Source organism: Melitaea cinxia, chromosome 7 (genome assembly GCF_905220565.1).
Source record: "Melitaea cinxia chromosome 7, ilMelCinx1.1, whole genome shotgun sequence".
Taxonomy (NCBI): domain Eukaryota; kingdom Metazoa; phylum Arthropoda; class Insecta; order Lepidoptera; family Nymphalidae; genus Melitaea; species Melitaea cinxia.
In genome coordinates, this window is record NC_059400.1 from 13,856,507 (window position 1) to 13,881,794 (window position 25,288).

Sequence of the window (25,288 nt, forward strand, 5' to 3'; positions counted from 1 at the left end):
AATGAGGGCAATAAAAAATGTTCGACTGGCTTACGTAAGACGTATTATTTCCGTGTCTGAGCATCGACGGAGGTCAATGCGCATATGATCTTTTTACTCTGCTAATCTGTTATTTCGGACGATTAACCGTTGTATACTCAACAAGATTGTAAATTAATGTCTTCTTCAAACATGTCTACTATGTGATTTTTTATTTAACACAATACATTATGTGTGCATTAGTTTTATGAACTTTACATGATTATTTTCTAGTTCGATTATCCAGCAATTACGCAATCTGATATTGGTTTTGCAAAAAAATATTATTGTCTTGTCTTATAATGTAAATTTTCTTGCTTTTGCCCTCAGATTGACGATTATTTAGTTTGGATAATTGTGTACGTTTTTTTAATTGTTTTATCTACCTGTAATCAGCCAGTTGCTATAATCAGATTTGCTGGACTTTTCATGTCTTTTATAGAATGTCAAATCCATTGATTTAGCTTCTCTTAGAAATGAAACAGCCTTGCCACATTTTTTTTAAATATAGGCCAGTGTGTGCCTCTTAAAAAGATACACATTGTTATCAGTGCGTAGCATGGATGTAGCCAGTTTATTCTTGTTTTCTTCTAGTCTTTTTCTGTACTCTGTACACGATTTTTTTACCTTCTTCTGAATTGTGGCCGATTCGATATAATCATTTATTTCCTTATTTTTAATGAACCATAGTATACCTATTTGTTAAGATCTTTAGAATTTTATTTCAAAAACGTTGTAATATTTCGATGTTTGAGTGACTTGCAGTACTCCAGAGTTCCATGCTATAGGTCCATATTGAAGATTGCCTTCCTATAACCCAATGCAGATCATCCAAGTTTCTGTTCGCCTGTTTTCTATTTACCTTGATTCATATTAAATGCATTCCCAAGTATTTGACTGCGTTTATCTTTGGAAGAATAATCCCGTTTAATATACTTGCGGACATTAATAATATTCATTTTGCAACACTCGTTTTAATTTTTCCTAGACAGGAACCAACTTTGTTCAGATATAATTGTAGCCAGCAGTGGAGTATCATTAGCACAAGTAGTAGTCATTACTTCTTCTAATGTGGGTATACCGTCTGTGTAGATGGTGTACAGAACGGGTCCGAGAACGGAACCTTGTGGCAGTCCCAACTCTATTTTCCTTAGTGAGAACAAATGATCATCGTACTTTACTTGGAAAAACCTTCCCTGCAACTAGGATTTTAGAAGCATACATTTTGTATTAGGTAAGCAGGTTTTGAGTTCGCACAGTAGTCCTTTATGCCACACTTTATCAAAAGCTTGCTGGATATCTAACAGGACAGCTCAGCATTATCCCTTTTTTTATTTTATTTCTTCCAGAGCTTGTCGTATTGTGTAACTGTGATATGCACGAAACCTAACCTGATGATCTATAAATACTTTTTTTGTTCTAAAATTGGCAATAGGCTTGTATGAAATAGCCTTTTAAACCACATTAGTATCACAGGTAGCAAACTAATTGGTTGCTACCTGCGTGGAGGTTACATACATTAGTCTGTGATTTGAGACGGCTTGGTTATCATTGTTATTACCCGACTGCCAAGGAAGGGTTATGTTTTTCGCGTGTATCTTGTATGTAGGGGAGACCGGGGCAAAACGAGGCTCGGGGTAAGACGGGAAATATGCTTGTGTGCGTGACTCGTGATCGCAACAGAGTCGCACACGGCGCCATTCGAACGATATTCAGTCGCGTCACACGAGTCCAAGCGGTGCGTACATGTCAGATAGTGTTTTGGTCGCGCCGCGAGAAAAAACTGGTTTCTGGAGGATTTTTATGAAGTTTTCTGTTTTGGATCGGTGTGCACAAAGGTACGCATCATTGCTAATGTAACCTTTTTATGCATACTTGTTGTAATAGCGTACAAGTAACAAATTTTGATAAATTTTTTGTTGAATAATTTTGTAGGTTAGAACTATTAGTACTTTTCCATAATATGTATGCTGGGGCAAGAAGGCCGGGGCATAATGGGATAGTATCCCATTTTACCCCTTATGTGTAGATTTTTTAAACATCTATTTAATAACAATATTTTTTATTTGCAGTTATAATGGTACGAAATTATAAACGTAAAACCGATCGTGGAACATGGGAAGAAGACGATATGAGAAGAGCTGTTAGAGCTGTGCTTTCTGAGACAATGGGATTTCTTCGAGCCTCAACTACATATAACGTACCAAAATCGACTTTGGAACGTCGAGTGAGAAAGGCTCGATGTGCGGGTGATGATGAGAGACAAATACAGCCATCAAATTCTTCGTTTTCCGTGACCCCAGAAAATATTATAGCCATACCCAAAGAAGTAAGAACCAAAGAGAGAAAAATAAGAAGACGCGGTAAAACTGCAATACTTACAGCTTCTCCGTACAAGAATGATCTTATTAACGAAATAAATAAAAGACAAAAAGTAAATAAAATGACTGACAAAAAAAACCTGACAACAAAAAGACTCAAAAGCAAAAATCTGAAAAAAAGAATAAAAGCAAAAGACGCATAAAAGAAAGTGGCACAGATTCATCTGAAGACGATGAAAATGATTGTCCCTGCATATATTGTGGTTACTTATATTCAGAGTCCACTGAAGGATGGGTTATTTGCAGCGTGTGTCATGGCTGGGCCCATAATTCCTGCGCAGGTGTAGACGAAAACGATGAAGATGCACATATATGACATATGTGAGCTTTGCCAACCAGAATAAATCTGTACTCATTATGCCCCATAGAATTTCCCGTTTTGCCCCGATCATGGGGCAAGACGGGATATTTGACATGTGTCATTTAGTTCCTTTATGTGCCATAATGTACGTGATTTAGTGCAATAAAAGACTATAATTATTTTAACTAAAACTTTAAGTGTTCTTTGGTTGTAAGAGATTTTTAATAAACGTTTTGGTTTTCATATTATGACGTCTTTTGTCTTAAATATCCCATCTTACCCCGGTCTCCCCTATGTATATTTGTATGTAATATTCTTTACTACCTCATATTTACAGAACCACTGAACGGATTTACATAATTGAGGAATCGTTAGGTTCGTCTTAGCTCCCCAAGTGTTCTTAGATAGGTGACATTAAAAAAAAATCAAACATGGCGGCTGCGCGAAGCCTTTGTAGTTAATGAAAAAAATTTTTTTTTCTCGAATACTACAATATGGGTATCAAATTGAAGGGCACAATACAACGATTTTAAAAAGGTATATCATGATTATTATTACCGTAATACTAATAAAGAAATACAATATTAAAATTTAAAAAATGTGGACTTTGCTATTTCCCACTCCTATACCATGCCAAACTCGCCTCCTAGGCGACGATCAACTTCGGGGTGTAGCCTTTCTAATAAAATACAATGGTTAAAAAAAACATACAATTAAAATTACAAATAAAAATTAATAAATGTCACACCAATTTACAAGTACATTAATAAAATCAATAACAAATACATAATACCAAATACAAACAAATAATTTTAATAATAATTTCATTATATTAAAACTAATAGTTGTTGACTTAAGCAGTCACCTATTTGCTAAAGGTCAGGCTTACGTTGCTTTGAGCAGAGTGAGATCTTTCTCCGGGCTTGCTATCAGTTCTCTTGACTCTAAAAAATTACTTAATCAACCACATGATGTAAACTGTTTTAATGAATTGAACCGATTACATAATTTGTCTGACTAAAAAGACATAAATAAAATAATAATTAAAAAAAAACAAGAATCGGAGGCATGAAATTGAAGGATAAGTCAAATCATTCTCTCTTTGTGCATGTCTCCGACTGCATGTTATCTACGATGTTGCATAAAGTTTTGAAGGACTACCGTATTAATATATTTTAAATGTACAGCACAAAATGTTTGATATTGTTTCTATTTACTTCGCTGCCTTTGTGTGCATATTGAATTTTTATCTTGTTTCAGCTTTTTCAGTTGATTTTCTATTAGTTGTTCTTCACGCAGGCGGGTTTTTTTTTTTTTTTTAATTATTATTTATGGTAGTGACTTTCTAGAGTAAGGGATTATATTGTAGGTGTAGAACCGCTTTAAATATTATTGTAAGCAGCTTAATGCCTTTCCTTGATAACTGCTTAAGAACTTCAGCTGTTATTAGATCATGGGCTGGAGAGCTCCCTTTTGCTGCAATTTTTATAATGTTTTCCAGACTTCTTTTGGTGTGACTAACGGCAGAGGCAATGACAATTGTTGTTCACTATTAACAATAGAATTTATTTCATGTTTAGGATATGATTCATGATCTAGTTCATTTTGTTAATATATCTCCTCTAGGAACTGCGCAAACATCTCTACTATTTACAAAAAGCTTTTAGCCCAGGTACCAATACTTTGTCTCAATAGAGGTACATGGTGTGTTGATCTTCTAAGAGAATTGGATAATTTCCATAGACTATAATCATCGATTTTTTTATAATTACTCAAACGAAGATAAAACAGATCGCAATTAAAAGTTCTGTATCATCTCTAGATATGGAAAAAAACAAGCTTTACATTTCGGACCCCAAATTACTCTAGAAAATATGTACCGTCCGGTAAACAAATTTCATTTTATTGGACTAAATATTATTATGTATATTTTTAATGTACATTTTTATGCTTAAATAAATATTCTAATATAAATATTCTAATGTAAACATTTTAATGTACATTTTTATACTTTGGCAAAACATGAGTAGGTCCTAACACACGCACAAATAGTTAATACAATTATTTCGATACTAGCTGGTGCCCACGACGTCGTCTGCGTGAACGCTATACAGTGCCAAAAATACCTACGATTATACCTCTTAAAATAGCATTGATTTACCCGTTTCTTCTTTACATTTCATATCTACAAAAAATCTCATAGATGGCGCTGCTTTAAAATTGTTTTGTCTGCTTAATTCATTTAATGATGTTTATCGGCTTAGTTACTTTATATCGCGTTATTTTTATAGTGTGAAGCTAGCTTATATAGCATGGTTATTAACATAATAACAACAACATTCAAATGTACGTCATTAGATTACACGTTGTTACAGAATGCGTTGAGGAAATAAAGGTTCACTGCTCGTTCCCGGTAGGTGATAGCATGATAATATGTAGCCTATATGTTGACCCGACTTCTTAATAATATTCGTGCCAAATTTGAAGTAAATCCATGCGGTACTTTTTGTGTTTATCCCGGACATACATACAGACATACAGACAAAAGTTCTAAAAGCTATATTTTTGGCTTCGGTATCGATTGAAGATCACACCCCAAGTATTCTTTAAAAAAATATTTAATGTACAGTTTTGACTTTCCTACCGTTTTATTATAGGTATGTATAGATTACTAAATTCATTATGATTTTTTTCAGATAAAACAATTAAATAACCACTATTTTTTCCATTGTAGCATCAACTATTTACCATAATCAATATATCAGTTTATAAGAGTATAGAATGTGAGTTTACTGTAAAATAAATAAATTGTATAAATTGTCAAACCTCTAAAAAATTAAAAGTATTTATAACTAACGAATAGGACCTTGAAAGTACTCAGTATATTATTAATAGCCGTTCACAATTGCGTCGTTAACCTTGAACACATTTTTAATCACAATAATATTTATAGGCAAAATAGATACCGATATTCTTCGTTTTAGATGTTCCATTGTTCCATTCAGCAATATAAGATTCTTGATAATCATGAAACACCAAAACATAATATGACCAATGTATTCCTAAACTCAAGCTATTTGTTTGATTATGATGCCGATTATTCCATCACTAATATTAATACGAAAATCATAATTGCCTATTTAAATATGATTTTACATTTAAGAAAAATTAAACCAATTAACGGTCTCCAATAGAATGTAAACTTGTGCGTGGTTCCGGAAACAAAACGTACGACCACACCGCGACAAACAACAAGTGTGTGCATACAAACATTTGACATTGTGCGGGGTGCAGTAACTTGTAGTCAAATACGTCTGTGTATCAGTTTCAATCAAAGGTTTTAGAATAAATTAACATTGAATACTTGGACAGTTTCGACGTTGATTAACCAACTTCAATTCAAGAGCTTCTTAACCACCACCCTTTTCACTTCTTTCTACTTCAGAACACCACGTCACCATTTTTGTATACTAGATGTGCCCGCGACTTCGTTCGCGTTGGATTTAACAAAAAAGTTATGTTTCAGTTCGCAGTTATAGAATAAATGAATTTCTAAAATAAAATTAGCCTAAGTTACTTCTTATTACATCAGCTATCTGGCAGTGAAAGTCCCGTGAAAATCGGCCCAGTCTTTTCAGAGATTAGCCGGAACAAACAAACAGACAGAGAGACAGACAAAAATAAAAAAAAATGTTTTTTTTTTTGGTATATGCACCGTGTATACATCTATATCCATTTAGTAAAAAGCCAAATATTTTATTATTACAGACTCTCAAATTTTATTTATTTGTTCAGAAGATGATATTAAAATAATTGCCTACCTACTTAAAGTATTGCTTTCGTTGATCCAGCCTAAATAGACAGTATGTTTTTAATCAAAACATACCTTATAATTATACCATATTTAAAGTACCTAGTTACCAACAATATTCGTATAAAATGGACTAAAGTTTATTGGGTTTTGTTTTATTTTCATATTACATTACACAATGGCCATTCATCAGGAGAGAAGACCGTAAATCTCAAATTAGGAACATTGTAAAGTTTTATTGACTTCTAACGACCTCAGGTAAACCTCATATTTCTTTTAAGAAAACACAAAAGGCAAAAAAGGTCGACTACTTACGTAACCGTTCTCCGGTACGATTTATGGCACTTTTCTTTTTTTTATATTTTAACGTTTTATCTCATGCTAGTGACATTTCATGTGATTTGCGAGAGAAAGATACGATCAATTCAGATTCTGACGTTCGACCAACCGTTACTATAAAACAAAAATAACAATACCGTTGGCGTATGCCATACGGCATCATACAGACACTAGATATTCACTGCACCAAAAGATAAATGCTAGAGTAGGCTCTAGCCGGGGTATAAAGAAATCTCAATTGCTTATTTTGTGCAAAAACAAAGAATGAAAATGTTCACACGGCGGGTGGTGAGTAGCGACAAACGCAATGAAATTACGAGCAAGGTCCATTGTGACGTTTGAAAAGAAAGTCGGAACGAATTGTAAATGGGATCAAAATGCCGGGTGACGCCCATGGAATACATCGAAACAATTGACGCCCCGTGAGGTTTCTGAATACCATCCTTTGCGATTGTATGACGTTACAAAGGAAGCCAAATAATCCTAAACTTTAAAAGAAGCGACCTCAGATTATTATTTGCGTAATAAATCAATCTGGGCAGCGGACACCGATAAGAAAAAAGTCAACTTAAGAATTCCGCGCCGTCGGACAGCTGTAGAACGAAAAAGATTTCCTGTATTAGACAAAATATTCTAGTAAAATTAAAAATATATATAGGTAGGTAGGTATATATAAAAATTAGAGATTAAATGTGAACTCAGAAATTGGTATTAAAAATAACAATAGTATTATTCTCTTGATATCCTCATTTACATTTAGATTTAAGTCATTATGTACCGCCCAAGATGCACGAGTAACAGTATTGTTCGACAAAGCAGTCTGCTGCCAATGACAGATAAGAGCAATATAATGAGCACAGCGACCTACAATGGAATCTCGCTAGAATGCCCATGCGCAACATCGTCCACCTATTTAAATATAATGATAATACCCTTTAACAATGCCTATTACTATAATAAGCTATCCACGTCCTATCTTTAAACAATGAGAGTACGACCCAAAAAACTTAAATTTAATTTACAAAAACCACTAGACAAAATAAATCTACGCAAAAATATAGTGGGAGGATAATCTTTTCAAATTACTATTTTCCTGTCGGCGTGAAAATTGGTTAACTGTTTGTATAAAATTAATTTTCTTCGTAAAGTATAAACTTTACGAAGACTATAAATGAAAACGATTCGAAATCCACAAGAATCGCCGGCGAATAAAGTCGCCAACTTAGCATGAGTCTACATCTCGAACAAAAAATCGAAGTAAGTGATAAAATCATTTACAATTTAAAAGCGTGAACGTTTGAGTAGATAATTTTTTTCTCGTTAATTATCAATTTTATTTGAATACAACATTTTGATTTAATTGCTTTATTATATAATTTAACACGTTATAGAAGAAAATATTTACATAAATTACACAGTTTTATATCACGATTACAGTTAAAACCCATTTATCTCTCGTCACTTGCGCCAGTACCTACGTCCGCACAGCTGCCCGACTGGTTTGTCCACTTGTGCCGGATTGATTTAACGTAAACGCACGATCTCAACCTCTTTCGTCTGTATGCTCTCCTGGTACTTCATTATCGATTTATATATCATCAATATTATCTATAAGCTTTATTTATAATTGATACAATTTTCATTTATTTTAATTATTAAATTTGTGTTAGGAGTTATTACGTAGGTATTACAGAATGCGATAAGATAAAGTCCAACAAATTTGAATAATATAATCAGTACTTTTAATTTCTTTTGAGATACTTCGTAACATTTGTGATAAAATGTATAGATTAAAACCTTTATTGTGTATTAGAGTTACATATATATAAAAATATCGTGTTTGAGACCGCACTATTTCGAAATGGCTAGAACGATTCTTAAGATTTTTTTTTGTGTATATTTCGTAAGTATAAGAATAGGTCCTAAAGTATGTTTCATACATGGCGATTAGTGTATATATCTAAAAAGAATTCTATTTAAACTTGAGACGTTTCACAATTCGCAAGACAGGTTAAGGTCCGTCGGGTCAGCTAATTTATCTTTTAAATAAAAATGAATTGCTAATGAGTGTTGCTAAGCACAAAACTTGAAAACGACTGGAGCTATTCTGCAGATATTTTTTAAGTTTTCTTATAGATATAAGGCTCATATGGAATGAAAAATTAAAAAAATACACGATTTAAAAGAATTATTTCGATTCCATGCCTTTGACAATTTGCAAAATAGGACATTTTGTTCGGGAAACCTCGTAAAATCGAAAATACATGTACAAAAATATAGTCATGTATATAATAAAGTAACAATGTAATAAACAACAGAAATGTATTAAAAGATCAGCCATACTTTTGTAAAGTATGGCTGATTATGTAGTTTTTTCAAAAATAAGTTCAAAAAAACACCAACTTTAAAAAAAAAAACCTTTACAATACAAATACACTTTTTTATTTACTAAGAAATTGACATTAGAATTATTATTTACACAGCTCTGTGGTATAAGCTTCCTAATTGCTATAAATGATATTTCATCTTTGAAGTGTATAAGTAATCTAATTCATCGATGATAATCTTACTCAATTTATTGTTACATACTTCTCACAGTAATTATATGATAATTTAATTTAAAAATCATAACTAACCTGGTGTTCCTGTACCTGTAATTATTTGATATTAATGTACAATAAGAATTGCACTTTAATTTTATAATACCTTATTAAACAAAATATAAGACAAAAACAAATAAATTGTAAATAACTTATATACTTAGATAAAAAATAAATAAAAATTGTTGGGTGTACTTAGAAAGAATTATAGAATATCTCTTCACATTGGCTTATCAATATTTTTGGACATATGTATATTATGAGAGGAAACATTTATAAAATACGGTAAGTCAGAAACTTGATAATTCTTTTATATTAGGTATGAGTTTATGATATTTATAAATAATATTTTTCGTTTAGTAAATTGTATCCAATACAAAATCAAGGCAGAACTAACTAGTAACCAATAGTGCATTGTTGCCGTTTACTTTTTTGTTTTTAGATACAGACTATAAATGTAGGTTTTTTTGTACTCATTTTGTATGTGGATTTAAATTGATTGGGGATATTTTTTATTCTTTTAAATATGTCTGTTCTCTTATTTTTAATTAATCAATGCAAAAATTATTTGAAACAAAATGCACATCCTGAACATTCATTTATAAAATTGTATACATCAAATCATATTTTATATAATGCATAAAATAAATGTTAACATGTTTATATAAGTATGTTTTATTTTCTGTTTATAATGCTTTGGTAAGTAATATTTATATATAAATTTATTTGAAATAAAAGGTCTATTTGGAATGTGCACATTTTTAAATTCAACATTATTTACACTACAAATTTTTTCACATATGGAAACTCCTAATAGGCACTTGAGCACTAGATAAATGTTATATGCATTATGGATTAAAGTGAAAAATATTAAGTGAGTAATATAGATGCTACATAACAGAAATATGAGAATTTATTGCATTTTCATATTAAAATAGTAGTTTTCACTTTAGGCAGTTTGTACAATAGATGTCAAATTTTATCTTTAATATTTATAGCTTTTCTAGAATATCTAGAATGAAAAAAAAATATTGAAAAATTTTATAATAATTAAAAAATATATTTCCAACATACCTGATGTAGAGAACCGACGAACCATTTATGATTCTTCTCCAACCTAGCGGCACAGTTATAGTTTGAGGAAATTCACTATGCACATTCCTTAATTCAGGTGTCTCGGTAGAGGGCAGCACAGAGGAAGGCAGCACTGCCAGCATCACACCCTCTGGAGTCCGGACCAACTGGGGACCACTACCGTCTCCCTCACTAACTATTGATCTACTCACACCAATTTGTTGATTCAGTATATTTATACTTTGATTCACAATAGACTGATGCGACACACTTTGTTCTAGCAACTGGTAGTTCACAAAACTCTTCCTTACTTCCCGTTCACTTGTGTTTATTACATCATTGTCACCACTTTGCACCACATTATCATTGACCTGGTTTTGATTGTGCACTCCTACTGGTAGCATAGGTGACATATTATCTGCACTCACAGGACATCGTGCTTGATACGCACTTAGCTCCCCTATCTGTAAAGGTAACCTGACATTGTACGTATCTAAGTTAGTCCAGTCAGGATTGTCACAGTCCGCCTTCACAGCCACACTGCTAGGTCTATCGTTGACCTTACTGTCCTCATCCCTCATACACGTATCTTTCAGATATGACTGCGAAGCAGGAAAAAATTCATCCCGTTGTCCTGTGACGTTCTCGGATGACTCAAAGTTGTTTAATTTGGCTTCAGGATCATTGAAGGACTTGAAGTAAACAGTACCAGGTGCGCTCCCTTGGTCGTTCTGTTCGATTTGCTGGCGATAGAGTGTGTTTCTGGGCAAAGTGAGATGTTGAGATACGTTGTCGTGGAGGTAGAGCGTGTCGGGCGGGTCGGGGCCCGCGGCCGCCTCTAGCTGGCGCGCCTCCGCCACGTACACCAGCACGCGCGGCGCGCCAGCCACGCCCGCTCGCGGCGCGGCCACACTCGCCGGCTTGCCGGACATCTCGTACGAACATCACACGCCACATAAGCCACCCGATCACTAGCTGAACGCGACCGACCGACGATCTGCCGAGGTACCAGCAGATGTAGAGTAATCCCACCTATCATCGCTTTCCACCCGCCGATCATCGCTCGATGCCCTCGCTTTGTTCTGGAACCACTGCACCATCCTCGATTATTCGCTTTTTGTTCATCAATGTCATCAATCTTATCTCCTTAATTGTTATATGGCGGGCAAAACAAATGGGGTCTAATAGTTTTATGGCGGAGCCTTTTTCGGTCTCATTGTATAACAAAAAGGTCATAAAATCTTTAGAATTCACTACTACTGTGTCTTAAATCATTTAAGAATCCATATTGACACTTCAAAATGTAAAAAGGTCACAATATGAAAAAAAAATTCTTCATCTTTGAAGTAAGACAAGTTTCACCAACTTCATAATATCTTTTTTTTTCTGACGTTTTTTCTTATACTACAACACAAATGATTGTTTTTTTATTAACACTAAAAAACACAAAAAAAATATCGGATTCGCAATGCGATGCCATCAAAGTGAAACACTATTGAAGAACAACGAATGAAATCACCCCGGTTATGATATACGACTAACAGTTAAAGGTAGTTAAAACTATTTCTTCTGAATGTTCCTTTATAAGCTTTACGATCAGTTGGGTTATAATGTAATTATGGCTACCTAGTATAGATAAAATAACCAATAAAATCCTGTAAATATTGTTGCCGTCCTGAATCTGATTGGTTAAATTTACTGTTTTAACTTTAAGTACTGGCTATAATTAAACTACATCGGAAGAGAAAGAGATAAAAAATGAAAAAGTGTTTTGCTTTCAATACGAGTTACGACGGTAACCAAGCGAACTAATGGCTTTCGAACTGCTTTACCGACACTAAACCTATGGATACAATATATTAAGTCACCATGGTTGCCTTAATGGTAGCTTAAGTGATAATTTGTACAATATGATAAATGTTACACAATGCTTTGAAATAATAGAAAAAAAAAACATCTAAACATATTATTACATTTTTTTTTAAATTTCTCAATGTACGTTATTACCAGGCATTGAGCTAAAAGGAAGTTCAAACGATTATTTCAGACAAAAGTTCATGTTAATCGAATTATTAAAATGATGGTTTATTACTTTCTAGTTTTTTTTTTTACAATATAAATATTTCGGTCATATAATCTTCATAAAGTTTTATGTTCATAATACTTAGTAGTTTTGTAATAACAACAAAGGCATTTTTGAGTGTCCAAGATAGATCGCGATATTTTGACACTTGTAGTTTTTTAAATATGGCAGCATTGAATGAAATGTCAAGTACTCGTGTGAAATAAAGATTACAAAAAGTCACAACAGTTACAGTAACACTGATTCACTGATAAATGTGTTAGGTTATGTTTTTAGGTTAGGATACCATAATTATTTTATAAAGTTCTGTATTAATTTTTACTATATGGATTAAATTTTAAAATATAAATGATAAATAAGTTGAATAAGAGAAAATGAAGCGTAAACATACTGATATAGACGACGAAGAGAGCAGGTAATGAATCTCTATTTTGTTGAAATTGAAGTAAACATTAAAAATGAGATGAGACGAAATTATACATAAAATAATTTGTCTTAAAATTATTATAGTCTAAATGTATAAATTTACAAATTTCAGATTGTCATCATTGCTGTTTAATAAATCAAAGAATTTTGTTGAAAATTTGTCGACTAAAGTAAAAAATGAAAATGAGTTGGACTTAAAACCTGCGTGGACCGACGAAGATGACGCTCAGTTCGGTACGGATATTATACCGGACATAAAAAGTAAGGCCCTTTATGTTCAAAAACTTAAACAAAAATATGAAACATTGATTGGCACTCCAAGTTGGGCTAAAGTATCTAACTATGTCTCAAAGGAAGATGATGATGATAAAATACTCCGAACTGTAGGACACTTAAAAAAGCCGAAGACTATAGGCCTTAAAAAAGATAACCTCGAATTTAAAACCTTTCCGAAAGTTAACTCCGAGACTGGCAATGAAGGTCCCATAATTTCATCAGTTGTATTCCATCCTAAAATGAGTGTAGTATTGGTAGCAGGTCAGTCTGGTGTTGTATCACTTTTCTCGATTGGAGGTGACGTCAATAACAAACTTCACAGCTTTAATTTAAAGAAATGGAAGGTCACATCTGCACAATTTACACCCGAAGGCTCAGAGGCATACATTGCATCAAAATTGCAACACAGTTACTGTGTATACAACCTTGTAAAGGCTCAACCACAATTAATACAGCTGCCCAAAATAGTGAAGAAGCCAAAGCTCTTCCAAATGTCCCCAGATGGTAAATATTTAGCTGTAAGTGATGGATTTGATGAAGTATTTATAATATGTGCTAAATCTAAAGAGCTCTTAAGGTCATTGAAGCACAATATGAATGTTGAATCGTTGATATTTAGTCATAATTCTGAACTGTTATACTGTTATGGAGTTGAAGGAGAAATAACAGTTTGGGACCTTTCAATGTACAGATCGGTACAAAAGTTCTACGACAATGGCTGTGTTACAGCTTCCTGTATAAAAATAAGCACATGTGGGCAACTTCTGGCTACTGGGAGCGGAGAAGGAATTGTAAATATATATGAAACAAAAAATTTAACTACAAGAGAACCTTTACCTCTTAAAACAATATCACATTTGACCACTAAAATAACTAATCTTTCCTTTAACTCTACAACGGAAATATTGTCAGTATCGTCATGGTATTTACCCAACGCCGTGAAATTTGTACACATACCTTCATACCACATATTTCACAATTTTCCTAAACAAAATTTGCAAAATGTTGAAACAGTAAGTTTTTCACCTAACAGTGGTTATATGGCACTTGGAAATAATAAGAACTGTGCCTATTTATATAGATTGAAACATTACAAAAATTACTAGAATGTTTACTCTTCTAAATTTAGCTAAAAATTTAAAAGTTAAATTATCTAAATCATATTATGTGATATGTCATCATCATCATCATCATTGCAGCCTAATATAGTCCACTGTTGGACACAGGTCTCCTCAAGCTCGCGCCAAAAATGGCGTTAACTTGTGTGTTTTGCCCATAGTCACCACGCTGGGCAGGCAAGATGGTGACGGCAGGTCTAGCTTTGTCACACCGAAGACGCTGCTGCCTAGCTTTTTCCCACATCTCTCTCTTAAACTCATTTTTCAACAAAAAAGTGACTGAAATTATTCATACAAACAAAAATTTTCTTACTGGCTCTTTAATTTGTTTTCATCTGTACCTTATAAAGGTTCGCCTTTATTTTTTTATTTGTAAAAACTCAATAAATAAATTAAAAAAATGATATGCTTTTTATTAATTTATAGATATTCCTTTTGTTTTAAAAGTATTGTTAATTAATAACGATACTAAGACTGTTATTTTATACATTCTGTGTAGTTATAAAAAAGAGAAGTAACACTGTTAATAGTTTGAATTGTAAAGTTAGAACTACTTTTTTGCATTTTCTTGTTAGTAGAGTTTACTCTATAAGAAACGGTAATAATATAGCTACTAGCTAGTAAAAAGAATAATACCATATTATCAAATGGTAGTAAGTAAACGAATCAAATGACGTCATCTATCGAAAAGGGTTCCGATCGATCAGATAGATTGTGTTACTATAGATGGCGTTAACAAAAACATAACGAGGTCATACGTTCAGTAGATTTTACTCCTCATATTTTTTTCATACCTTATATGAAAATCAAGGAGTAAACTCCAAAAATATGTTAAAAGAACCATGTGAAACAGTAACGCTGAGAGTGACGTGGCTATACCGTGAAATGTCTCTGCGAGGAAGAGATTGAAAGTGTCTCTGCGTATTGAATAATAAAATTTATAAATATAGCGGTTATCGTCCTAAATGTCTAATAATAATCTGCTTCAATAATTGTCAGCTTTGTACATGAATAAGTTAGACAAATAATTGTTTAGATAAGCATGCTAAGAGTTTGTTCAATTTTTTTTTTAATAATTATTAAGATGATATTGCAATATACGATTACTTGTAAACATATACCAATTACAACTAAATATTTCGCATAGGGACTGAAATATTTTTTCCCCTTTTCAGTTCTTTCAATTTAGACAGCAAAAATTGTCTAGCCAGGTGCAGCGGATAGTGCACGGAAATGGATGAGATGTTTGTGGTTTTAAATAGTTTAAGCACCGCTGAGATAATATACCTATACGTCTACGAAATGCTAAATGTTTTTAAAATACAGTCCATCCATAATGGAGCATTGTGGTGAATTAAGATTTAAGATGTTCTTTATTTGAAAAAAAAAAGGCGGTGTTTTACCTTTGCTTATCATTGGATCTTTTACGGAATAAGCACCGTTACAGTTTAGATAGATTACACATTACACAAGCTAAAAAATATTTACGACATCTATTGTTGCTCAACGCAAAATAATTTTGCGTATATATCGTTGATAGATGGCACCCATAGAAATTAATTTTCATACGACTTACACGTAGTTCCTATCAAGACTCAAAGGTGGCGTAAAAGAATAAAAGTGTTCTGATGACTACTTTTTGAGTAATCTTTGATAACTCCCATTTCCTTCACTATTTTTTTCGTCTACTTACGTTGTATTACTTGTCTATGTAATTAAAGTCGGTTTTTTTTCGTTTGCGAGCAAAAACAATTATTAGTTATGTGAAAATCTATACACCTAATTTACGCTACTAATCACACAAAAATAATGTTTTGTCTTTATTTTTATCGCATTATGGTCTAAGATCCCAGTGCCAACTAGTGGATTCATCGAAGTTTTGCTAAAAAAAAAAAATTATGTATATTTAGTATTGGGAGAATACTGCATGAACATGAATATTTAGGGAAAACTTCATTTCAAAATTGTGGCGCGGCGGTGGACCCCGTCCAGCACACCTTCGAGGTGTGTCCGAGATCGGCGGTGCTGTGTCGCGATCTGACGACAGTTCTCGGGGGGAATTACGTTTAAAAATTCCATTCATTCGTTTTTTAAACAAAATGTGGTCTACATCACGGTAATATATATAAAGATTCTGAAAAATCACCGTTGCCGTTGTGCACCTGGCCGCACCTCTTCGCAGCCAGATGTAAACAGCCTGTTAAAACAGGTACGATTTCGATACGTTTATACGTTCATAACGAATTTATGATTTATTTAAATAATTAAAGCGATTTTGTATTTATTTATTATTATATACGGCTGTCTAATTAAATGTAGACACAAATAAGCGTTTCTGGCTGTTAATAATTGTGTTTGCTCGCAAACGAAAAAAAAACCGACTTCAATTATATCGACAAGTAATACAACGTAGATCGACGAAAAAATAGTCAAGCAACAACAACATTATCAAAACACGCAACAACAACACGTTATCAAACAACGCATTATCAAAGATTACTCAAAAAGTAGTAATCAGATCGCGATGAAATTTAAATGTGACCACATGATAAACTTCGGCTTTCGATTAAATTAAAAATCATTAAAATCGGTAAACCTAATAAAAAGTTATTGCGGATTTTCAAGAAGTTCCCTCGATTTCTCCGGGATCCCATCATCAGATCCTGGTTTCCTTATCATGGTACTAAACTTGGGATATCTCCTTTCCAACAAAAAAAGAATTATCAAAATCCGTATATCCAGTAGAAAGTTATGCGGTATAATACAACGTAGGTCGACGAAAAAAGCGTCAAGTAAAAACGCATTATTAGATATAGCTCGAAAAGTAGTTGTTAGATCTCAAATAAATTTAAATGGGACCAATTGGCACACACCACCTTTCGATTAAAAGAAAATTTGTCGAAATCGCTCCACCGAGTCAAAAGTTCTGATGTAACATACATAAAAAAAAAAAAAAAAAAAATACAGTCGAATTGAGAACCTCCTCCTTTTTTGGAAGTCGGTTAAAAATGGTAAATATTTAAACGCGTATTTATGTAACGGTGCGTACGCGTCGTTGTCGTAACGAGAGATGGCGTTATTTTCGTTTCGAACTATCGTCTTACGTTGTGAGCTACCTGTATTATCCACTAGAGGGCAGTGGCAATTTATTGTTTATAAATAATTTAGATGATTCTTATTTTAATCTGATGCTTGTCTTATGTGTGTGGCTCTTCCTGGCAGGCCTGAGCGCCTGTCTGGGTACGGGCCTCGAGGATCACCCTCTTTACCCGAGCTTTTATCACCGGGCTTTGCCTCCGGGATCACATTGTTTCGGCCCTAATGGGCCAGGGTCTTGTAGCCCTTGGGGTCTTCGCGTTACCGTCGGTCAATCCCTAAATGCTGGTGCCTCTCTTTGTCAAATTTACGACGGGATGTCCTCCCTCGCGTCGTGCGAATCGTTGCCACCGCTGTCCGCGCTGGGTCGGCTCGGTGGTGGTTGCAGGAGCTCGCGAGGTAGAGAACGCCCTTCCGGCGGTCTGACATGAAGCGGGGCAATCCCATGTAGGTGTACGCACGCAACTTTGTCAGCGCGAGCGAACATAACGCGAGCTACGTTATTGACGCATTCCTCCACGGTGGGCGTCTTGTGGTCCCATTTAAGAGCCATTTCACAATTTTACGCTCTGCAAGTTTAGGTAAATTTGGTCGCATCGCGCGAGTCGTACGAGCCGCGCGATCTTTGTGCTAGTACGTATAGTGTGACAACCAGAAGACCATCGTGATCATTTTCTGATGTATAATAAAAATTACAACTATGGTATAAAATGTTTTTTACATAATTAATTTGTTAAAAATTTCAAGTATGTTATATAACAACAGTCAATAAATTTAAAATAAAATTAAAAAAATCAATTTTATTAAACAATTTTTTTAAATTGATTTAGTTTTTTCAGTTTACGAATGAATCTAATATTTACGATATGAATAAAAAAGCATTTAATGACATCGACACCGACAAACATATTAATTAACAAATAACAAGACAAACAGATTGAAATGCCTATTTGTATTGATAGTGTGAGTAAAGAAAATTAAATTATACATTTGTTTACAGAAATTATCATTATATTATTTTACAGTCATTTTCGTAATATGTTTATTTTATTTATATTTTATTATGAAAGTATCAAATGCGTTTTATCCGCTATAACAACAGGCGCTTGGCGCGTGTGAGCGAAAGAGACGGCTGCGCAGAATTTGGCGTGGATCTTACCTCTAAGAGCGCTAGCGCTCGACTGATTTACCGGGCTTGATGCGTGGCAATATATACTATCATTTTATTATTTAATATAAAATGTATTAAAAATAATTACATCTTTTAATTATTTTTTTTGTATTCCTTAATGATGTAAGTTTATTTTGATGAAGATAGTTCGTTAAAATTTCTTAGTTTTCTAAGAGAAATATCGCTTTTAAAATTGTACTTATTTGGAAAATATTCGTAACTTTAAATTTTTTTTATCGTTTAATAGAGATACAAATGGAATAAAAATCTATGATAGTGGACAACAAAATTATATTCCACATATTATGATATTTTTTTAAAATGGTTTCAACGTAGAGGTTATTGAAAAGTAGGACTTCAAAGTATACATTGCGACCGTTTACCCAGGGAGGAGGCTGATGAAAAGGTTAATAATTTTATACACATAATATAAATCAAAATTCTGATCTGACTATGGACTACAACAAAGGTTGCTCTATTATATTTCAAGAATATAAATTACATTATTGCATCCAACACTGAGATTAACGACGTCAAAATATTACAATTTCGCGGATTGTTACCGATTTTTGTGAAATGGCTCTTAAATTTCATTGAGATCGATAGCTACTTTTGTAATTTAAGACGACGATTTTTCGTTTACGAGCAATCATAATTGTAAGCAAAAAAAATATTTCAATATTATTTATTATATATATTAATTTTATTTATATGTTCAAAATACATACAGCTTACAATTAATTGGCCATGATTGACTAGTCACATAATTGTATATCATATCATATTTAGATAGATGAAATTTGGTCAGCAATGTCATTTAAGACGACGTGTTGGCGCAACGGTCACAGCACTGGCTTATGGCTGTTGCGTATGATAAATATTTGTATTGACATACCTAAATACATAAAGTTTGATAGCTCATAATAGGAACTAAAATGAAATATACCTATTTATAATAATGAAATATATTGTACTTCTTAATTTTACATTTATAGCATTGATACAAATCACACACATTAATAAATAATAAAAGTAAAAAAAAAAAAATTAAAAAATTAATGCACATTACTCTTGAAAGAGTAGATAAATTTTATTATATTCATTTTTTTTTAATAAAGCAATCAACTGGCCAGTAACATTTTTTTTTACAAGCGTACAGCTCACCTGATGATAAGCGATTACCGTAGAATATAGACGCCTACAACACCAGAAGCATCGCAAGCGGTTTGCCGACCCTTCACCCAACGCCCCTAAGAGCTTTGGTCACCTTACTCACCACTAGAATACAACACTGGTTAAAAGCAATTTCAAAATTTAGCTATGATCTTCTGTAAGATCGAGGTACTTCCCCAGTTAGGCTGCTAGATATTTTGACCACGATATTTCCTGCTGTGCCATACCACACATACATTTTCACAACAAGAATGTTGCAGACAAAACAAATAGTATTCTAAATGCTAAAAAATATAGTATTTTAAAATGTAATAAGAATAAAAACAATGTAGTTATATGACTATATGTCCTGAAAATTACAAAGTGTGTCAAATAGGGACCGAGTGTGTACAAATTTTGTATTATTTGACTAATTGAAGAATTAAATTTTAATATATGTACGCCTTGTGCGTGTGCGTTTTTAAATTCCCTCATGTAGGCCAGAAATTGGGTAAACTAATTTTCGCGTGGATATAATCGCGTGCAACCGACAGTCGATATCTTAATATCAAAGAATAAATTCGAAAGATAGGTACGAAGTCCCAGGCAAATACATATAAATAATAGAAATTAATTGTAATGATTCAAAACCTCTATATTTTTTTTTACAATATTCTATATGGGCTCAGGAAGTAGATACATGGTCATAGTAGATTTAATTTTTGTAACATTAGTATTTTAATTGCAATAAATGTAACTTTAGAGTAGGTACTTCCTGTTTTCCTGTTTTTTTGACCGGTTCGATTAATTTATAAACTACTTGACCGGTGCGGTTTAATCCGCGTTTAATCATAAATACTTACAATGATATTTTGAAGGTTGAGTTATGACTAGGCGTATAAGCAACATTATTTATAGCTCTACCATTGCAAATAAAACTGTATATCTATACAAATAAATGTAATCGGAGTGTTTGTGTGTAATATTAAAATAAACGCTTTTTATTAAATGCATAATGGTACATGGTACATATTCTGAAATAATATTTTTTATAATTTTTGTCTATCTGTCTGTCTGTCTTTCCGTCTATTTGTCTGTTTGTTCCGGCTAATCTCTGAAAGGGCTGGACCGATTTTGACATTTGGACTTTCACTGGCAGATAGCTGATGTAATAAGGAGTAGCTTAGGCTACTTTCATTTTAGCAATTTATTTATTTTGTAACTGTTGTCCTGCCCGGAAAACAGCTACAAAATTTGATTGCTTACATACCGATAGCAGCGTCACCTGCCGGATCCAATTGACATAAAAACTACCTTATCTCCCGAATTGGACCAAATTACAGATGCTTACAAAATTTGATAAAAATTGGTTCAGTAGTTTCGGAGTTTTTCACCCACAAGCATCGTGACACGAAATTTATACATATCTATCCATCTATATATATATATATATATATATATATATATATATGTGCTGTGTGGCTACGGCACTAAAGAATTTAGCCATCCCCTCTCTTCCCGTGGGTGTCGTAAGAGGCGACTAAGGGATAACAAGGTTCCACAACCATCTTGGAACTTAAGAAGCCGACCGATGGCGGGATAACCATCCAACTGCTGGCTTTGAAATACACAGGCCGAAGACGGGCAGCAGCGTCTTCGGTGCGACAAAGCCAGTACTGCGGTCACCAACCCGCCTGCCCAGCGTGGTGACTATGGGCAAAACACATGAGTTCACGTTATTTTTGGCGTAAACTTGTGGAGGCTTATGTCCAGCAAAAAAAAAAAAAGATTTAAAGAGTATGATTAACTAACAAAAATGTCAGTTACTTCACAGTCAACAAAATTTGCTTTATCAAGTTAAAAAAATATACATAAAACGAACTTTCCTGTGACATGTTAATAAAATTGTTTACCTTTGTGCGGCCTTCGTCGTGGTCAGTTACGAGAACGTAATATTCGATCATTCATACAGATGTATAAATACGGGTTTTCCCAAGCCGTTAATTAGCGTTTACGATAACGGAAGATTACTTCGAACACTTGGTTGATATTTATTAAAATCGAGTATTTGTGTCCTACGAATATAATGTTATAAATATTGTTGCCGGAAATGTATATTTTATACCTAGATAAATCATTGCATCGTCCATATTAAGAGGACCGCTCTAGTCTAGTGATAAGCGTTCTGTGTTAGCGCCTACATACCGGCGGTCCCAGGTTCGATTCCTACTTGGAGTGAGTACCTATTTGTATTTGTACAATTATTTATTTGCCACCGTGCCTCGGCGGACACGTTAAGCTGTCGGTCCCGGTTGTTATTAAAGACACCTAAAAGCGAACGTTACTCATGATGGATTAAGCTCTGAGACTTCGCCTATATAGAGAAAGAGGTCTTTGACTATTTTAACTGACTTCCAAAAATAGAGGAGGTCCTCAATTCGATCGTATTTTTTATGAATGTTAATTAAGAACTTTACACTGGGTGACTTCGATGATTTTTACTTTAATCGAAAGAAGTCGTGTGTCATGTATGTCCCTTTACTTTTTATTGAGATTTAACAAGCACTTTTTGAGTTATATCTAATAATGCGTATTTACGTGACTATTTGTATTGTATTGTATTGTAGTGGGCTCGGTTTTCCGCATTTAGACGCAAAAGTGGTCCATTATGCGTGAAAAGTGGGCCGACTAGTTCAGCCAGCCCAGCTCCTTCCAGAAGCTCAGAAGCCTCCTGGGGCGTTCACAGGCTTCTCGGAGCGTCCTTATTTCCTTAAGGATGGTAGCCCGGTGTGCGGCCACTCCCTCGCATTCCAGGATTACGTGGGCGGCTGTTTCTTCAGCAGCCAGACAGCCCCTGCAAAGAGGGCTGTCTGTTGCATTCATGATGAATAGTTGGTGATTGAGTGCCATGTGGCCGGTAATCATGCCAACAACTATTCTGATGTCCAGGCGGTTGAGACTGAGCAGTCGGCACGCTAGGTGCGGTGATACTTCCGTGAGTACCAATTTAGACTGTCTACAGCCGGTCTGGTTTGCCCAAAGGGCATTGTGATTTGCACGTGTACGTTGCCTTACCCACGAGCGCAGTTGTCCAAATGGTAGCGGCAATAAGATGGTTGGGCCGGCAACCGTTGTATTGGACCCCTGTCTTGCAAGCTCGTCGGCAGCATCGTTTCCGCGCGATCCACTATGTCCTTTTATCCACTGGAGGATTACCTCATTATGTGAGGCTAATACTTCCAGGGTTTGATGACATTCGTATATAAGACTAGAGTTAGTCGAATTGCTCTCTAGTGCTTTAAGTACGGCCATGCTGTCCGACAGAATACGGATATTGCAATCCGTAATGCCTTTTGACAGGACGGCGGTGGCTGCATGGGTTATCGCAACACACTCACATTGAAAGATGGAGCTGTGTTGGCCCAGCGTTAGTGATAAGGTGATATTGAGGTCTTGTGAGTACACTCCGGCACCGGTGCCAGACCCCATTTTGGAGCCATCTGTGTAGATGCGGACCTCGCGTATGCCGGATTGGTCTCTTTCAGCCTCAAACGGTTGTATATGGTACTTTCTTTCGAAAATATGTTGTTTGGGAATCCTATCACAAGGAGCAGCAAGTAGTGGCTCATAGCTCACAAGGTTGCTCCAAAGTCTATTGTGTGGACCCTCCTGGTTGCACCACAAGCCCAAGTGTTTCAGCCTGATAGCTGACATAGCCGCCTCCTGTTGTATGAACAAGTCAAGCGGTGCCAGGTCAAGCATAACCTCAAGAGCTGCTGTGGGGGCGGTACGCATACAGCCAGTGATTGCAGAGCATGCTATTCTCTGAAACCGCTGGAGTTTGTTTTTAACGGTTGTAAGTTCTGTTCTCTGCCACCAGATAACCGCACCGTAAGTGATTATAGGCCTCACAATAGTTTTGTAAAGCCATAGAGTAATTTTAGGTGATATGCCCCAGCTTTTGCCGAGGAGCCTTTTGCATTGGCAGAGGATTATGCTGGCTTTGTTGATTTTTGAGTCTAAATGCCTGTTCCAAAGAAGCTTACTATCTAGGATTACTCCAAGATATTTGACCTCCTTGGTTAGGGCAAGACTGGTGCCAAATAATTTAGGGAGTTTAAGGTTCCCTAAATTCCGTTTATTTGTGAACATCACAAGTTCCGTCTTTGCGGGGTTCACTGTTAGTTCGTGGTCCGTACACCACTGTTCAACGACTTTTAATGCGGCCCTCATTTGGTCGCAGACTGTCCTCTCAGATGGCCCACTGATGAGTACAGTTAAGTCGTCTGCATAGCCCACTGTGAGAAATCTGCGGTCGTTGAGCAAGGTGATCAGTTCGTCGATCACTATGTTCCACAGAAGTGGGGAAAGGACCTCCCCCTGCGGACACCCCCTCGCTACAACGCCTCTAGTTATTTCATTCACAGTGAATTGGATGGCCCTGTACTTCAGCATGCTGTCAATCCACCCGGCAATCGTGTTATTGACTCCATGCTTGGTCAGGGCACGGCTTATGCTGGTGAACTTAGTTTTATCAAAGGCCCCTTCAATGTCAATAAAGGCGCCTAGGGTTGATATTTTGTGATGGAGATTGCCCTCTATATAGGATATAACCTTATGTAGGGCAGAGTCCGTTGATTTGCCCATTGAGTAGGCATGTTGGTTGGGATTCAGGGGTTGCTCAACCAAAGTTGTGCTCCTCAGCTCCCGATCTATTAGCCTTTCCAAAACTTTCAATAGAAAGGAGGTAAGGCTAATAGGTCTGAATGATTTTGGTTGTGAGTAGTCTCCTTTGCCGGGTTTAGGTATGAAGACTACCTTCACTTCCCTCCATAACTTTGGAGTGTAGCAATAGGCTAAACAACTCCTATATATGGAGACAAGGTGGTCGATAAGTTTCCTATCACTCCATCTTAGCAGACCTGGAAACACCTTATCCAGTCCTGCCGACTTGAATGGTAAGAAACTGTTGATGGCCCATATTACTTTGTCATGTGTGACAATTTTCTTGGCGGTGATCCAGTCCACCATTACAGGTGTCTTCTTTGGCTCTTCCTCCCATGCCGCAATTCTTTCGATTTGGCATCCTGGGAAGTGTGTAGTTATTAACAGTTCTGAAGTTTCCAGATCCGTTTTGGTGTATGTTCCATCCGGTTTTTTCAGGTTACCCAGGTTGTGCACCGTTTCGCTGCACAATATATTCTTAACTCTGTTCGCCTGATTGTTCGTTTCTATGTTGGTACAAAAGCGCCTCCAGCACTCCTTCTTCCTTATTCTGATGCGCCTTTTGTAGTGATATTGGGCCTGCTTGTAGGCATCCCAGTGGTGTTCTAGACGAGTATTCTTTGCTCTGTTGAACAACTTCCTCACCCTGCGTCGTAGCTTTTCGAGCTCCGGTCCCCACCAGTGCCCTTTGCAAAACTGCCGCGCTCTAGGTGATGA

At 35.0% G+C, this 25,288-nt stretch overlaps 2 protein-coding genes across 2 annotated transcripts in view; one reads left to right on the plus strand and one right to left on the minus strand.

Annotated features, from left to right (window-relative positions):
- Window positions 1-11,456, minus strand: part of LOC123655396 — a 68,640-nt gene extending 57,184 nt beyond the window's left edge. The window contains exon 1 of the mRNA XM_045591210.1: window positions 10,525-11,456. Within this exon, the coding sequence (XP_045447166.1) occupies window positions 10,525-11,456 (932 nt within the window). The remainder of the gene's footprint in view (window positions 1-10,524) is intronic.
- A 1,348-nt stretch (window positions 11,457-12,804) lies between these two features.
- On the plus strand, window positions 12,805-14,509 carry LOC123655029 (U3 small nucleolar RNA-associated protein 18 homolog). Its single transcript, XM_045590877.1, has 2 exons — window positions 12,805-13,022; window positions 13,146-14,509. The coding sequence occupies exons 1-2, from the start codon at window positions 12,982-12,984 to the stop codon at window positions 14,413-14,415; spliced, it is 1,311 nt and encodes a 436-aa protein (XP_045446833.1). The 5' UTR covers window positions 12,805-12,981; the 3' UTR covers window positions 14,416-14,509.
- Window positions 14,510-25,288: the final 10,779 nt, after the last annotated feature.